Source organism: Passer montanus, unplaced genomic scaffold, assembly GCF_014805655.1.
Source record: "Passer montanus isolate IOZ18808 unplaced genomic scaffold, ASM1480565v1 scaffold66, whole genome shotgun sequence".
Taxonomy (NCBI): Eukaryota; Metazoa; Chordata; class Aves; order Passeriformes; family Passeridae; genus Passer; species Passer montanus.
In genome coordinates, this window is record NW_024371704.1 from 4,553,155 (window position 1) to 4,571,530 (window position 18,376).

General features: G+C 39.3%; 1 protein-coding gene across 1 annotated transcript in view; it reads right to left on the reverse strand.

Annotated features, from left to right (window-relative positions):
* The window catches only part of CALCRL (calcitonin receptor like receptor), a 65,040-nt gene that overhangs the window by 24,641 nt on the left and 22,023 nt on the right, over window positions 1-18,376 (reverse strand). The window contains exons 3-6 of the mRNA XM_039728660.1: window positions 6,039-6,138; window positions 4,894-5,038; window positions 3,195-3,305; window positions 2,164-2,276 (exon numbers count right to left, since the gene is read on the reverse strand). Of these exons, the coding sequence (XP_039584594.1) occupies window positions 2,164-2,276; window positions 3,195-3,305; window positions 4,894-5,038; window positions 6,039-6,089 (420 nt within the window). The 5' untranslated portion in view covers window positions 6,090-6,138. The remainder of the gene's footprint in view (window positions 1-2,163; window positions 2,277-3,194; window positions 3,306-4,893; window positions 5,039-6,038; window positions 6,139-18,376) is intronic.

Below are 18,376 nucleotides of genomic sequence, written 5' to 3' on the forward strand. Positions count from 1 at the left end.
TTCAAAGTGAGCTATGATTATGGTACTGGAAATTCAGTTTTTATTGAGCATTTCAGGAAAGGCATGAAAAAAATTGACAATGACTCAAAAATAGTGAAGACTATTATATTAAATAGTCATAATTATGTTTCAATATTATGTTATATTAAATAAGCCTACTACCAATTATGGAATTATGAAAATCTGTGTAGATACAAAAGGTTAAAAAAAAGGAATTGGTGATTTAATATTTGGAATATGTTCATGTTATCATTAATTCTTGTAGCTAATATATTAATTTACTAATTAGTTTTATAAGAAAGTAACTAACCTTTGCTTTCAGTCAGGGAATCTGTCTAGCAAAAAACCCTTGCTGCAACAAATATAACATTATTATTTGGCACATAAGAAAATTAAGATTTTCAGGTTGACCCTTATACTCTCACAACATAGCAGAATTATTTGGGTTCCACAGGGAGAGTTAGAGAACATCCAAATGCTCCCCTACTGCAAAATCTGTGTATCCCCTGAACTTATCAATCCAAGTTAGGACAGAGCAATTGCAGCTTGCTATATATACTGGCTTTTGAGATAATATAAAAGGATTATGGGTAAAGCTTTAAGTAGGTTGTAAGATGACACAAGGGTAACTCTTGATGTGTGCTAGAAATTTTCAAATCATAATTATTTTTTAAAATGAGGTAGCTTCCTTAAAAAAAAACAACAAAAAAACAAAACAACAAACATCAATGCAATAGGTATAAATGGGACTTATTGTGAAATTTGGAAAGTGAACAATTTGTGAGTGAGAGAATCAAGTGTTATCCCAAAATGCTAAAATTTGAGATGTATAAAAGACAATTCTATGACAGGGCCTTTATATACAGTGATATTCTGTACTGAAATTTGGAAAGTGAACAATTTGTGAGTGAGAAAATCAAGTGTTATCCCAAAATGCTAAAATTTGAGATGTATAAAAGACAATTCTATGACAGGGCCATATTCTGTATCACTCCCTCACTCAGTGGCCAACGCAGGCAGAGGTGCATTTTAAGGATTTAGAGATTGCCCCACGAATTAGAATGTGCACAAAAGTGTGGTACAGCAGGGAGCACTGCCGGATTTAGAGATTGCCCCACGAATTAGAATGTGCACAAAAGTGTGGTACAGCACTGCTGAGGGCAATAAAAACCAGAATTAACAAAGCAGCACAGCCCCAGTTACTGTGCAGTGTCCCACCCACCTTCCAGGCACAGTAAGGAGATAATGCTGCTGAGCAAAACAACACACAACTGCAGCAAGGCTGCCTTTGGAGCTCTTATTGCATACAATGGCTTCAGCTTTGTGACAGAGTTGAAATCTGCTGGCAAAACAGTCTGAAGGGAACTGCCTCACTGTTCATAAAGAGGGACTGTCATAGATCTGCTCCTTTTTGAATAATATCCTCCATTCCCAGCCAAATATTAGCAAAAATCAATGAATTATGGCAATTCTGCTAGTAGAATTAAACTGCCATTAGCATGTTTTGAGAAAAAGCAATAATGAAGTGCCTTATCCTCTGTAACCATCTTTTGGCCAATATGGTTTTTAGGTAAGTACCCATAGGCAAAAGCAGTGGTGCAGGTAGTTAGAAACTATTACAGATTTCTTGACACAGTCTGCTACTACTGAGCCCTTTAATATGAGGTTCAAACTAATTTACAGCCTATCCTGGTCTGTGGTTTGTATTCCTGGTTCTTGGGAATTTACAGATTCAATTTACTGCTTCTTCCCATAACCAAATATTCCATAAACATAAGGAATATTGGTGGACATAGAGTTGGGAACGGAACAAAATGTGCAATTTTGTCCATTGTATCCTTTACTGCTTCTTCCCATAACCAAATATTCCATAAACATAAGGAATATTGGTGGACATAGAGTTGAGGAACGGGGCAAAATGTGCAATTTTGTCCACTGCATCCTCACATATCACAAAGTAAATCTAAGAGGTCATTTAGAGATTTTATTTTTCTTTTTCTAAATCTTTTAATGGATGGGCATGTTCAAGATAAATTGAAGTCTATAGAAATAGCATCTATACATAGACCCACACAAGTACAGAGCCTATTTTTGATATACAGAAACTTGTAAAGATTCTCAGGTCAGTTTCTTGACATGGGAATGCACTCATTCCTCTCCTACCTTCACTTTTTCATGAGTATAGATATTGCACTGGGTGTAGTTTGTCCAGGTCCTGTTGCTTTCTGGGTGTCTGAACCAATTCCCATTTGGATCACAGATCTTCGTAACTTTTTCTGCAATCAAAGTTGACGGAATGAAAAAACAAAAGAAGAAAAGTGAAAGAAAAACACAACAGTCAGCACTGACATTCTCTTTCCTGATGCCAAGTATTTAATAAAGATTGGCAAACAAATGACAGCTTTATTAATATGACTAGAGAGACTTTGCTTGTTACTACGAATTCTGAGAAACTTGAGGCCGTTGCTTTTGCTTGGCAAGGGCAACCGATGATGTGATTCTCCTTAAGAAAACAAATAGATTTTCCCTCTCCAATCCATTAAGAATCAAAATACATTGAACTAACTGTTAGAGAACTACCAGATGAAGCGACAAGAATATTTAAATGTCTTGCTTAACATCCAAGATGGAAAATAAAACCTAACATTCTACCATCATAAGTTAGTATTGGACAGGCAGGAAAACATAAATAGCAAAACTGCTCGAAGAACCAAATTGGAAAATTGCTGGAAACACAGTGATTTCTATCATCAAATAGAGACATGAAAAGACCCTGGGAAATACAAAGAAATCCACGACATTTTCCACGTGCTTACGAAGTTTAGCCCACAGAAACAGGAAATTATTCAAATTGGGAGAAACTCTTTGTCAACTTCAACTGTTAAATTGAGGTAAGGCAGTAAGTCATATTTCTTCTTGTCTGTCAGAAAAGCTCATCTCTAAGAGGAAAAGAGTGTGATCTAACTTAAATTCCTACTGCCTAATCTACAGAATCCCTCAGGGACACAGCTCAGAAAAGAAAATAACTAACTTGTCAGTTTTTTATGAGATAAAAGGAAAATGCAAATAACTAATCCTGAATTTCTGAAATCCTGGAGCATTAATGACTTGAGTGAGGGAAACAAGAGACATAAAGCCCCCAGACTCTCATTTCAGTGAGAAATACGTTCATGTAGAAGTCCATGCACTCATACCTGATGGGTTGAAGTCCTGAAAGTAGTCAGGACAACGCTGCACTGACACAGTTCCAGCAGCAACATCACTCCAGCACAACCAGCCATCCCAGGTCCTGTTGCAGTAAGGCCCTGCAAAGAGAGAGACCAGGGAATAAAATAACTCTTGCTTCAGAATGGTCTTTCAAAGGCAAGATGTAGGATTGGGTATGGTACGTTTGCAACAATGGGGGAAAAAAGAGGAAAGATTGGGCAGTGGTTGATTAAAACTTCACTTAGCAGAGACAGTTCCTTATACACACATTTCTTTGAACACATTTCAAAATCTTTTCTCCTTCACCTTGAAATGGCCTACATCTACAACTGGCAAACCTCAGATCTAGAACATGGTGGGCAAAAACCCCTGAATTGATTCATACTCAATAATGTACCTTAGCAAAGACCCTCACCCTTTCAAAGATGGCTTTACTGAATTTATTTCTACCATGGTGGGCAAAAACCCTGAATCGATTCATACTCAATAATGTACCTTAGCAAAGAGCCTCGCCCTTTCAAAGACGGCTTTACTCAATTTATTTCTATTCTGGATTTATTTCTATTCTGGATGTACATCAAGCCTGTACATATGGTTGCTCATCCACAGAAAACACAGTGGTATCCCAGAAGCCATGAGAAAGCCTGGCTGGGAGGCAGCCCCAGCTGCTCTGCCTCAGGCTGGGCTGAGCCTGCAGCAGCCACTGTGGACAAACACTTCCCTAAGAGCCCCAGGAACAGGGAATCCAGTGTCCCTCAGGAGCTGTTCGATGCCTCATTGCTCACACACATTTCAACATCTAAATAAACCTCCCTTGAGAATGAGCTGGCATTTCACAAACAGCTTCTTTCCCAAAAGGCACACAGAATGACTGTGTGCCTTCCTACAAATTTCAAGATGTTTTTATAATCTCGCTTCAGTTTTCTTTTAAAGGCTGATTAATGCCCCTCAAAGGCTGCAGCTCTCTAACATCGTGGAATTCCTCCTTATCTGGATATTTTCCAACTTGTGCAGGTCCTTCAGAAGCTGTGAGGCCCCCTTATGCTGTGGGCATGAGCTTACACTGCCATATCTGTACCCGTTCCTGACCTCCAGGCACCCACTTCCTCCAAAGAATCGTTTCACAAGGGAAAAATCTCTTTGTAGAAGAGCACAACCACTTTTCCTTGCCTCAAAAGCCACTCAGCATTTCCAGAAGCTTCCAAGTGAATACAGCAACAGGTGGGGTGGCTGGGGTCAGCTCTGAGTGGCTTATCAGGAAACGCAGTAATGACACCAGCACAACCCTCAGAGCAGGGAAACTGTGTGGATTAAAATACTTACAATTTTTAAAGGCAGATGTGACCAGGCAGACAGAGGTATAAAAAGAACATGAAATGAAATAAGGTGGTAAGATTAATTAGTCATGGTATTTTAATATAGATATCTACATAAACTAACATTTTCTTATTTAATCAGAGAAAAGCTTTGTGTTGTATCTGAAGTGGTGCTACGGGCAGATAGCATAACATATTACTTCATGCATCCTGAAGTGATGCTTATAAAAAACTGGGAAAATAATGTTACAACCTAAAAAATAATTGCTAGCAAGATAAGAAATTAATATAACTACAGGACCCTGAATTACTGCAATAATATATGTTGACCACTTGCATTAGTAAAAGCTCAGGAGAAAGCAATCTCTACCTTCTTTCTTGTGAATAGGGTCCTGCATGATCTTCTGGTAGCATTCATACTGTGCTGTCATGATTTTATTCCGGGTAACACTCAGCTGGACAAAGTCCATGGTGGAGTTCTGCTGTCCTTCAGCTGGAGAAGCAGCGGCAAAAAACTAAGAGGAAAAACACTTCTTTTAGCAAACCACAAGTACAAGCTCCAACAAAAACTTTTTCAACATCAATCTTTTCAAATATTGTACTTTAAATATTTTACTGAAAGAAAGTGATATTCTAATTTTATTACTGACAATAAGATTTTATGTTTTTCTGGCAATTCTTGCTACTGAATCTTGATAAACATCTCCTGAATGAGCACAGGGTAGGAACAATTGGCAAGATTTGAAAATAAGAATAGCAACATGCATAGAAAGCACGGAGACAGTCAGAAGCATCTGAACAGCTTTTGTAAAATCCAGTGAAATATATCAAAGTTTACTCTAAAAGACATTTCAGTCAGGCCCAAAAAGATCCTTTGCAAAAAAAGACCTTCCATATATTTTATGCACTGAAGCATTTAGCTTGTCCAGAGATATTTGGTTTCTCTGCAGTCAGGTGAACCATAAAGTCAACCCTCAGCACAGAGAATGTCATTCAAAAGACAAGGCATCCACTTTGATAGTTATTAAAATTAAAAATTAAAATATCTTAGGAAAGATGATCTTGACCAAAACCTGAACCTTTTAAATGCATTTTTAATAGTAATTAAATATTTTATGGGAAGCTTCTAAGCTTCACAGAAAAACAAAGCTGCAGATTGAAACACTGTACCACTGCTATACAAGGGATGAAATTACAATTTCTGAGGGTGTCTCTAAATCCCAGTTAGTTTCTTCTCCTCCTGTTCCTGGGGTCTGCAGGGTACTGCCTCTGTGTCACTTGTCCACTGCCACTGTTCTGAGCCAGCAGAGAATATGCTGATTTAGCAGAGGTAAAAACTAATTCTGTTCCTTTGCCAAAGGAATTGAACAGATAACAGAAGATAAAGATCCTGTTATGCAGAAGCTACATCTGAACACAAGGTTAGCTCTTTCTGTGCTTCCATATTAATAATTTCTATGGTACTCTCTAGGGTTGTTAAAACTGGAAGTGATTTAAAAAATTCATAAGACTCACCATAGTAACCAATAAGAGGAGCAGCAAAAATGTGATCCAGATTTTCGTCATTTTTATATCTGGTGCAGTCAATCTTATGTTGTAGCTGAATGAACTCAAACTGCAACAGGAAAAAAAAAAAAAGGAAAGAAATTTAGGAATTAATGAAAGCCAACACTGATAAAAGAGTTTCACATTTCTGAACTAAAACAAATTGAAAAAAAAAAAAAGGAAAGAAATTTAGGAATTAATGAAAGCCAACACTGATAAAAGAGTTTCGTATTTTATTTCTGAACTAAAACAAATTGATGGAGGTGCTCTCTGTTTCTGTTCCCACATAGTGATGCCATGTGAAATACACAGGGATGCACCAAAACCAGGCACTGAGTTCCCCAGCACTGAGCTCCAGCAGCAGGGCTTTCCTGCTGTGCTGCCTCCAGTGCCTCAGCCAACACCTCCAGAGGGTTTGTACCCTGCTACCAACCCCACAAACAGCCCCAGACACAAACTGCACTCTGGCCATCTCTGCTTTTGGGAGCCCACAGCAAACTGCAGGTCACTTCCCTCAAATACACTCACACTTTCAAACACACACACATTTCTTTCCTATTTTCTTCCCGCCTCCTGATATTTAATCTTGCCATTTCTGGAATAACTGATCTAGGGAGAAGCCACTTCGTCCTGAACTCCCAGCTTTGCAAGGATGATGGCAGCAATGCAAGAATTCATTGTGAGCTGTAAATTAGTTTCTGTACATGCAGAACCTGTAGTTTCTTTATCAGACATTGGAAGAAAACACAAACCCAAGCCATCTATGACCACTTTACACTGAAGACTCTTCTTGGAATTGATTCTTGAAGTGAAAAATTCACCCAGAGCATAAAATATACACAATTATTTATGAAGCACATAGAACATCTATTCAGTGTAACCCTGCTGCGACAAATGCCTCAAAAGGAAGGGAAATGTCAAGGAGTTTTGTCTTGTAATACTTCAGTGTCCTGAAGTATCCTGCGAAGATCACAAAGCTGAGTCTGGAACTGAGATAAACTTTTCTTCTGATTGCATCGTGGCAAAAGACCTCTGCATACTCAGTTTAGTTATTACAACTACACCACATTTCCAAAATCCAGGTATCTCACTGAAGCAGCATTAATGAAGCTATTCTCAGCTAAAATAAAAGCAATAGCTTGGCTCCCTGGTACAGATGAATTCACTACAACTCTCAGAACGTGATTTAAGACACAATCCGTGCATACCCAAAATCTTCACCCAGAGCCCACTGGCAGAGAATCCAGAGGGCTGTGGGTGCTGTGCCACACACACACCTGCATCCTGGCCCAAGCCACATTCCCCTCACATCACACCTGCTCTCCTCTCTGGAAGTTTTCCTTTCCAGCAGTGATGTGCTGTGAGAGAATGGGGGATGACAAACAATTGGTTGTACAGAGATTATGGCACAAAAAGCTCTTTTCACCCCTGTCCCAGTCACAAAAAGCAAACATTCAACATCAAAATTTCTGCTGGGACTGGGTCCTCCTGATACAACTACAGTACAATAAACAGCTTCTTGCAGGACGTATTAACTACTAAATATGAGGTCACTGCTGTTTATTGCACAGCCTGCTGCAAAGACAAGAAATCTGTTGTAAAATCAGCTGTGCTTGTTTAACCCAGACTGAAGTTTTATGCATAACCTTCCTTCTATTTTCACCAGTGGCGTGCAATCCTGGAACACTGCTGCAAATTGCACAGGTGAGGCTCTGAAACTCAAATCTGATCTTAAAAACTCTCAAAGGAAGACCAATCAGCACACATGAAATATATCCTTGGTTTGAGCTACTAATTGTCTGGTAAATCCACATGATAAGAACTAAAGTGAATGGATGACTTTAAAGACCTTGATCTGGTAGCTAAAGAAAAATTTAAATATCTTTGTGCAGTGACTAAGGCTTGACTAAAACCAGATATCTAAAATATATCTAAATTAACAGAAGGGCAATATGAGCTGAATTCTGCATGACAACTGGGGGCAAGTGTGATTAATTCAAACGTATCACATGTTTCATTCATTTACAGCTGTTTCTGTTTTCCTAGGGGAAAAAACCCTGACCTTCTATGGAAATTTGAATTAATAACTTACTGTAAAGTAATTCAATAATATTTTCTCTCCCAAGTATGACAAAGCACATCTGTGCAGGGTTAAAACCCACAAATGATGCACACAGGAGAGGCCAAGAGATGAACCAAGTAGAAAACAGCAACAATAATTTAGTGTATATTTTTCCATACACGTATGCAAGAGTTCAAAATAATTTTCTCTACAATAGTTCCAAAAATCCTTACGCTAAAACAAATGTTGGATGAAAAATTTAAAATGCATACTTGTATATTGCTATCACTTAGCCTTGCTTATTTTAACTAGAAGATACAACATCATATAAACAAAGGCAGAAATTATCTGCTTTGATTCAGAGTCCAAGTTTATTTCTGTTTCACAATATCAAAAGTCATCCCTTAGCTCAGTTCCTTTAGTGGTCCAAGTCCTTTCATACCTCGTAGTTCTGTAGACATTTCCTACCAACTGCTCCAGTATCTATTGCTAAATTACTAAGTCTTCCCAGTAGATAAAATGTTAAATCAAGCCTATAATGCACTTTCTGTTTTCCACTCATTTCTCTCAGTTGCTAACATATAGAGAGAAAAATCCCCAACCACTGCCCTTTTCTAAACACCATTACTTATGGACTTAATTATAAAATGCAGGATGAAGGTCATTCAGATGCCTGTTTGAACTGCACGAAAGCATTTCTTGCATCACTACATGAATTCATTCACTCAACATTTATTCCAGTTAGTCTGGACAAGACCTTTCCAAGGAAAATTAAGAACCTTCTTAGGGATGGACAGCAATATATTCCATTGACTGAGGCAGAAAGCCAGTACTACTAAGTCAAGTTGGTTTTATTAATCATCTGTTCTGATGAGGTACAAACCAAACCTAATTCTCTGGAAGCTCCTTCCCTCTCAAAGCCGGGAAGTATTAGGCACACAAGAAATTAATAGTGAAAAGAGACCATTCTTATGTTTCCTTAAACAATGATGCTTCCCAGATTGTTCTGCTATTGTAAATCTGACAAGTCCATCATGGGGCAGAGAAAAGACCTGTATTGGATTGAGATTAATCTGAGTGTCCTGAATGAATCCACTCAGTGACAGAGGGAATCTGCACAAAAGCCAGTAGGGCTGGGATTTACATGGCAGGTATTGACTGAAACTGAGGTCTGGCAGTCTAAAAGGGAATACCAGAGAGAAAAGAATGGGGAATTCTAACAGGAAATCAGATCTTCCAGATCTTCGAAATATCATTTTTATTTCTGGTGCACATTTGTGCATTTAGTGAAGACTGGGATAACTTAAACCAAACAAGACAACAACAAAAAAGTAATGATACTCCCAAGGCCTGAGTTGTGTTTGTCACTGATAGCAGTGACACCTACTGAAGAACGAGGAATTAAAAAGGAACTGCAAGCTGGACTTAGCCAAAATAGTCACTGGTATAGCTTTAACAGATGTTCCCATTTCTCTTCCTCCTGCTTTCTCTACAGAGCCATCCTGCCTCATCAGCTGTTTCTACTTTTAACTTTTCCCCATCCTCCCAGGAGTAAGTGGCACCCTTGCTGAGCTCCAGACACTTCCCCTTTCAACCATACAGTAAAAGGGTTAAAAAAAGCAGTCATTAAAAAGAAAAAAAAATAAATCGTTTTTTGAACTTGAAAACCACATTTTGTAAAAGACAAAAAACACAGACAGCTTCCACCTCAAGCAGTTCTCAAATCTGACTTCAAGTGACAATGCAACTCTGTGGGAGTGGGACAGGAGGGAGAGCTTATTTATGGCACTGCAGGCCCATCCATAAATGCCCAAACATTTTTCACTAATTGGTAATCTTTCATTTGCCCAGAAGCCAACAAAACAACCATTCCCAATGACAACAAAGGGAAAGCCACAAAACTTGTGCAGTGTAAATTATTTACCTTGCAGTGTGCTGTAAAACCTTGTAACACTGGACTTGGACATGTTTGTGTACAGATACATGCCTTCATCTGAAAACGGGGTCACAATGGGTATTTTCTTGACACTTTGCTGCTTCTGGTTCTTTTTGGAGGGAGGCATACAGCTTCAAGTATTTAAAACCTCGGGCAGTGTTTGGTTGTTTCAGCCCAACATGAAGGCAAAACCAACAAGCTGGAAAATGCCCAATACTTCTCAAAGTGTCCCTAATATGAATTTCTGCTCAAACTGCACCGGTAATAAAAAACTCCCCCAAACCAACAAAACTAGAAGCCTCAAATGGAATCACAGATAGAACCTCCACTTGTATCTTCACTCACATAAACTTTCTGGGACACATAACATCTCTGACTCAAAGGGCTTCACAAGTGGGCAGCACCAGCCAAGCAATAACACACACCAGATTCACGGAGTCCTGCACATGGACTGCAAAATCTCCACACTTACATTAGAGAACAATGCAAGGCAGTCTGGAAATCTTCCTATTTGTGTAATCTGCCTTTTTTTCTGAGGGAATCACTTCTGCCAGGATTTGAACAAACTGCTCAATGGTATCCCATAATTGCTCACAGCTGTATGTGTGGGAATTACTCCACTCTCCTGATAATTATGGCGCTTGAAAGTAAAGGTAAATAAAATACAACATTCTCTCTCATGAAACACAAACATTCTCTCTCTACCATTCTTTCCAGGAGTTTCCCTAGGAAGAAGTTTTGGCACAATGGCATTTACTGTCTTCTTGAGGATTAAAAGAAATAGACACAGTGGCATATCCCAGTTTATCCTCGAGTTATTCTACAGCACCTTCCCTGTGCAGGTGGCAGTGCAGCTCAGCAGGAGAAAGTCCTCACTGCTAAACTCCTGGGCCATGTGCTGTGCTGGTCTCATGGTGCAGCTCTGTGCGAGAAGGAAATTTGGACAGGCTCACCAGGATGTTTCACATCTTGTATTCTCTTCATTAGCACACTTTTTGCTTTTGTTTTTGCATCGCCCTGGCTGCATGTCAGAGGCCTCGCTGAGATTGCAGAACCATCTGCATATGAGATTACACAGATTAAATTACTCCTGGGTGCTTCTTCCCATGAATAGCTTTTGGCAACCATTCAGATAAGTTTTGTCACCTGCACCCAACAGAAATTACTAGCAGTAATTGGCAACACTCTTGGCCACTTCCAATAACACCTAAAGTTGTAAGAACCTACGACAGAGTGATAGTGGCACTAGTTTTCCTCTATTTTCTAGCACTTCTTTTGAGCAGTTCACAGGTGTGGATGACATTGCAAGTTATTCTGAGGAGATCCAGTTAAAATCCAAACCAATCCAAAATCCAAAACTGAGCAAAAAAGTGCCACCACAACAAAGTTCTTTAAAGAAGATTTTGGAGGAAGGAATGTCTACAAGCTTCTTCCCTTGGCATATTCTGCAACTTCTGCCCTTGGTCAATGTTACTCCTCTCCACATAGCAGACTGCAGAGCAGATTTTTTGTGGTTTCGTCCATCACATCAATGTTGGCTCTATAAAAGAGGATTTCCACTGATAAAAATGGTAAGAGTATTTTCTCCTTGATTTTACACTGAAAAGTCTTCTCTTGGCCCTTGTGCTTTCTATTCTGTCCCTGTAAATTATGAAGGCTCTGTCCCTCCTTGTCCAGTATGATGAACTTCCTACTGACTTCAGGACATGAATCCAGAAGTTCAGAGTGTGCAATGCCATGAGGAAGAATGGCAAGGACTCACTGAGGGTTATAGTTACAAGTCAGCAGGGTAACTAACCCTGCCAAAGAAATGCAGCATAAGAATTTTAAAAATATTGATGCAAAGTAAAATTATTTGTCTCTCCTGAGGAACTAGTTGTTAAAGGAAGGCAACAGAGATTCTGGCAAAATAAAATCTTTACCAAGAGACTGCTGGGGCTTTGCTGTCAAGAGATGCAACTGTGATTTCCAACAGTTTATAGTTCCTAATGCCTCCAGAGTTTCCAGTGAGTGCTATTTGACTACTATTGTGTAAGCACATTGTTATTCCTTATTTTACAAGCTTAACCCTTTTTACAAGCCCCAACCCAGCTGTATCTTGATGCCTAAAATCCATCAGCATAGCCACATATGCTGCCAGGCATAAGTCCCCATGTTCACTTCAGAGTTCTGTGAGCCACAGCACTGAAATTCCAAAGCAATCACTCAAGCACAAAGCAACTTTAAAGGGAGGCTGCTCTGATGAATGAAGTTATCTGTAAAAATCCACTATCAAACATCCCAGAAACAACTATTGACAGAAAGGAAGGTGATGGCAGAACAGTGAATTATTAAATTCTAATAGCTGATGGATCAAGGTGATTTAGTTTTGGTACTTCCCTTTTAAAAAAAGTTTTAAACTGTATTATATTCCTGTTATAATAATTTTTAAAATGGGTTGAAATATATCCAGTAAACTCCCCTGAAATTTTACTTCTTCCAAAACAACTGCTGTGATGTGGCACGGATGTTCCAGTTAACATGCTATTTCAAATAAAAGTTCCAAATAACGTGCTATTTCATCACCTTCGCTGTTTTCCATGGATTTCATGCTATTAACAAGCTGGAGAGTTCCCACCTTGTTACTAGGTATGTAAGGATTGTTACCTAGATACATTTATATACGGATGATGCTCTTAGCCGTGGGATTTAATTTTAGGTAGGAGCAGAGAGATGCACTCAATGAGCCTCATGGTCCCTTTCGACTTCAGAAATCCTACAATATATGTGAAAAACACAGTATAGTCCTCCAAAGAAAATTTCTCCACCTTCAAGCAAAATTACTTTTGTTTTGAATTAAAGCAAAGGCAGTATGAATTTATGAATTCATCAGACAGACCTTAGGACTTGTGTAACACCCCTGTTTGAGATGCTGAAGTGGGTTTTTTTCCCAGCCAGGGCTGTTTAAAAGCTGCAGAGTGTACTGCTGCTCTGTGTGCCCCTTCCAGGCAGGGCTTTCTTTATTTGAATGACTCCTTTTGATGCTGTTTACCCAGTAATGACCCAAAAGAGACCCAAAGGTTTCTTTGTGAAAATGTTTACGGCATGAAGCAATTTTCTCAACTGGCTGAGTTTTAAAAGTTTTTTGTTATTTCTTCATTGACACATGCTAATTATACAAGAACGGTATTTCCACAGTTCAAAGACTTTTCTCAAGGTCAGAACAAGGCAGTGGGAAAATGGGCTAAGCAAAATGTACCAGGACTTTTGTTGTTTTCAGTTTGCCACTCAGGCTTTTTCTCATTGGCCCCAGCCCAGTTTGGCAGCTGAGCACATCCTATGGAACTTACAGGTTTTACACCAGTTTCCTTTGGATTCACATTTAGAATCTAAATGTGAATTCAGTACATTTAGAAGTGTGAATATTTATGCACAAATATATTCTCATTCAGTTCTAAATAAAGCGATAAATAAAAAATACAATTTTTTTAATGCAGTTGTTAATTATCAGGTGGACAGTGGCACAGCAGCAGCTCAGGGCAGGATGGGGAGGGAGCAGGTGGCCAGGAAAGGGAACTGCTTTTGCCAGGATAAACAAAGGGCTGGTGCAGCCACTGCATCAGAACTGGTGTCCCAGCTTTGGGTTCACCTTTGGTCAATGACTTGACCAGAACAGATGAACAAAGTGTAGCAACAAACTCTTCATGGAAATGTCAGAAGCACTATAGTCTTCTGGTTGTGTGTTGCACCCTTTTTTTTTTTTTTTTACTTAAAAAGCACCCCAAACAACAATCAAACAAAACCCCAAAACAAGAACTAAAATATCCCAAGGCAGCTTTCATGTTACTCTGGCTAAGGATGAAATTTCAGATGGAAAGTTCATGCCAAATATTTACATTTTCTCTCATTAGATATTTCTGATGCATTTACTAATAAAAAAAACTTCAGGTAAATTCAAGGCAGCATTAGAAAAATTAAGCTTGGTGTACTTACATAAAATAAACCACCAGCTACTTCAAAGCCTTTACCAGGTCAACCTAAGTCACCACAGTTCAGAACATTTCCTCCTAAATTTAAAATTTCACATGCCAAAAGTCAAAAGTGCAAGCTCTGGAATATTTCACCCTTTGAATATTAGACAATACATGTTATGCTGTGCTAAGTTATCAAAACTACTAATCCACCCTGTAGAAAAGCCAAGAAAAGGCAGCAGCCAAAACCAAACTTTTGAATTCTAGTGGTGTGCAGCTTGCCTCCCTTACTTTAATTAGATACAGATATTCCCCATCTTTCCTATGTCTTTGCATCACTAAAATGGCACTTTAACAGCAAATGGTTTAAGCTGGGCACACACAGGATGTAAAGGAGTCTCTGAGACTCAAGAAAGTTAAACCAGAGGTAGTTAATCTCAACAGTATGGAAGGAAATTACTTTCTCTATCTTTTTCTATACCTGCCTATTGGTGTATGCACCTGCTGAGGTCCACACACAGGAGGGGAAAGGCTTGGGAGTGACCTCCAATGGAAGAAAATCACGGATGCACATCCCCCAAAGGGCAGACTAAGAACACAACAACATCAAAGATTTTCTCTTTATATTTAGAACCAGAGCCTGCCTTTTCATCATATATACAGGGAGATCCTCTCTCTCTTTCTCCTCACAGACTAGCTGCAGTAATCATCTTAAGGCAGCCATAAAGTAGGCAGTGATAGAAGGTTTTCCCATCCTCTGCCCACATTTCCTTCCAAGATATTGCTGAAGCAAATGGCATTTTGCATTAACATTATTTTCTGTCAATCTGAGTTAGCTTTGCCAAACTGATGAAAGTGTCACCTACGGTTGTTTCTAAGTCTTCTAATGGGAATTACCTTCAGCTCCATCCACACCACAGGAATATCAACATAAGCAAACTCTGACATGGGCCAAAGCATCTGGGAGAAAGAAACACTTTGGTAGAGATGTCATCAGTTTAAAAGTCAATTACAGGATCATGGCAATTAACTAACCATCTAAACAAAATGAGATCCTTGGAACAGATGCAAACTGCTATCCTGTGGCTGCAGTAACCCCTCTCAGTATTCCTCATTCTGATCTGAACACAGAGGGCAAAAAATAACTGGCAGCAGTATAAATAAACTTGAGAGTCTCAGCTTGTTTTGCTACATACGATCCCCCAAAGGGCACTTATGACTGTTTGGACAGGCAATGCCATTTTCAACCACCTAGAACATATTTGAGTGTTGATCTGTATGAACTATCATTGCCAATGTGCACTTACTTTTAAAAGAGTATTTTCTTATTTGCCTGAGCTCAGTCTTTTAGTCTGAGTATCTAAGTAGAAATCTTTATCACTAACTGAAATAATACATTTCTATATCTTTTCTTAAATACCACTTAGGCAAAATTTCTTCCACCTGAAACTGCATATAATCCCTACCGGAAAGTAAGAAGCTAAGCCTTTTCTAATTTTCAAATTTGCTGACAATTTGGCTGGCACAGACCGCCACAGCCACATCTGGGGGTCAGCACAGCCCATGCTGCCATGCCCAGAGCCAGGGGCAGTGCCACATCCATCCCTCCCTTGTGCATGCTGGCTCTGTGTGCCTTGCCCTCACTGCATCCCACACTGTCACACACAGCCCCGTGCTCCCTGCGCAGGGAGGCAGAGCTGTCACAGACAGTGCCAGCTGCAATCTGTAGGAAGCAGTGTGAATGTTTCCATGAATTCAGTTGAAGATCATATGCTCAGGGTGTGGCCGTGGGAAAGACCAGTGTATCTTACACGCGGTCCCTGAAGTCCAATTAGTGTTCCTTTAATTGCAAACAGACTTTTCCATATCCTTTTGCAGCATCCCGCCCTCTCTTACCTGAATGAAAACCAAAATAAAATACTGTGGACATTAAAAATGTTACATAAATCAGACACAAAAATCTCTGCCTCGACAAAGTCTCACTTGGACAAGAACATGAAATACTACATACCAAATATAATAAAACATTACAAGCCTTATAACTACAGCAGAGGAATGTGCATCAAGCACAGCTATTCTGGTCATGAATTGCATACAAATTTTATTTGCACATAAATTTATTTAAGCTCATTTTCTCCCCTCCAGATGCAATATTAACAATAATATAAAAGGCAGGAAATGTAATGGAAAATCTCAGTTTTAAGCTTGTCAAAATTGCAAGCAAATGAAATTTTTCCCTGCAAGCATGGAAAATATTATATGGCTTTAAATAGGTGCCCATATTTTCTGCATACTCACATCCTGCATTTATTTTCCTTGAGAAAAATAAACCTCACAGAAGCCTCTGACTGATTTCACACTCCAGAAAACAGTCCTCGGCAGAAACAAAATGCATGGAATTTGATGGGAAACTTTTATAAGGATGTCTACCCAAATTAAGTTAAAAAAGAATCATTTGAGTTTGTATTTGCACAGAGCAGATCCTGCCATCCTTAAGCCAGTGTCTCAGATACCAGTGCAGAACTCACAGGCATTAGTTTGGCTTTGATGCACAGCTTGGGACATCAAACTTGCAGGCATTACTTCCCTCAGACTGAGGTACCAAAACTCACCAAGAAATGCACTTGGCATGCATTTTTATTTTTTTTCCCATTCTCATAAACTTAGTAAGACACCTCAAAGACCCATCCATTTCATGCACCTGCAGAAACTCTGGACTTGAACCCCTCAACTGCGACCCTCTCAAGGCTGTAAGACCCATCCATTTCATGCACCTGCAGAAACTCTGGACTTGCACCCTCAACTGCAACCCTCTCAAGGCTGCATTTGTGTATCCTGTCCCAGAGCATGTCAAAACCCAAATTTCATCTTGCTGAGAAATTCTGTTCACAGCTGCTTGCTTGGCAAAGGTTTGGTTGGAGAGGGAAGGGAGGGAGGGAGGAGGGAGAGAGAATTTTCCAAGCGATGGGGAAAAACAGTACAGAACTTTCATCATCAATGGCCTTGACATGGCTGGAGCCAACGGAAACAACATCGCCCAGGCGGCTCCATGAGAGGGAACCATTCACAAATAAAACATCTCCTGCATTTATTTCTATCATGGTAGCTCATGCCAAGCTTCCTTTGGTGAAATCCAGATTTCTCCTGCACTGGCTTCCTCCTGCTGTTGATAGAGCAGGATATTTGCTGAAACAAGTAGGTGATGAATGAGTATTCTGAATTAATCAGCATTTATGCTGGAGAGAGAATTGTGTTCTCTTCTGAAGCTCTAAGAACAACTGGATGTGTTTTTCCAAAGGAGATAACAGACATAGCATTTCTGTACTGAATTCTAACTGCTGGCAGGTGAATTCCATAACAGGTACATGTCTTACCAACCTTCTCAGTGATTTTATGGAAGAAAAAATGCCTGGCAATTGGTACAGGCCTACACCACACCAAGAACAGGTAACATCTCATGAGGCAAATTCTCATTGCCATAATTCCTTCAGGATTCCAAAGAAATGCAAATTTGCAGGAATTAAAGCCTGGTTGGTTTCCTCCCCAACCAGTAAATATATTTCCCTTTCTCAAGAAAGCATTGGAAAAAAAGTACTGCACAAGTCTATCTTATTACCTCTCAGTGATGAGTACAGCATACAGAAACCACAAAATCATTTTTATTCTTGGTGTTCCTTTATGATATCCCAAGCCTTTACTGACTGAAACACTTCCTGCACATCATTACAAAATTAGTGGCATTTTATTGATGGCATTAGTTATTACAGATATCATATCAATGTTTTATAGAGCAGGAAGAAAAATACTTTTAGCTTTGTCTAAGCCAAGAATGGATTAGATAAAAACCCTGATCGAGAAGGACACTGAAAACTCTATGTGTATTTGGGTTTTCTATTCTAAAAGACTTAATTTCCCAAATATTAATTCAGTAAGATGCTGAGATATCAGAAAGCATCATTTGCAATGGCCACAATAAATAAATCCACTCTCTTGTCATTGAGAGTAGATGCTCTCTTGTCAAATCTACCAGACAACTTCTATCTTTGTAATCATTATTGCTCCCCAGGCTGCTTCATTGCACCACTTTACAAAGAACAGAAAGAAATTTTTGATGAGTGTTTTAAGGAACAGAGAACTTTAAATCTGGAGTGGCCATCACCCAGAGATCTGAACTCTGAACCCCACTTGGCTGGTGATCTCTGAGGGTCAGACATTACATGAAATATTACATCTGTTGGGAATCAGACTACCAAAGCGATGGGAAGTTCAGTCTAATCCAAATGTGGGAGCCAAGTCAGCTACTGAAAACACAAATGCTATAAATGTAGAATCACTACCCTGTGAAGAAAATTGTTTCAGT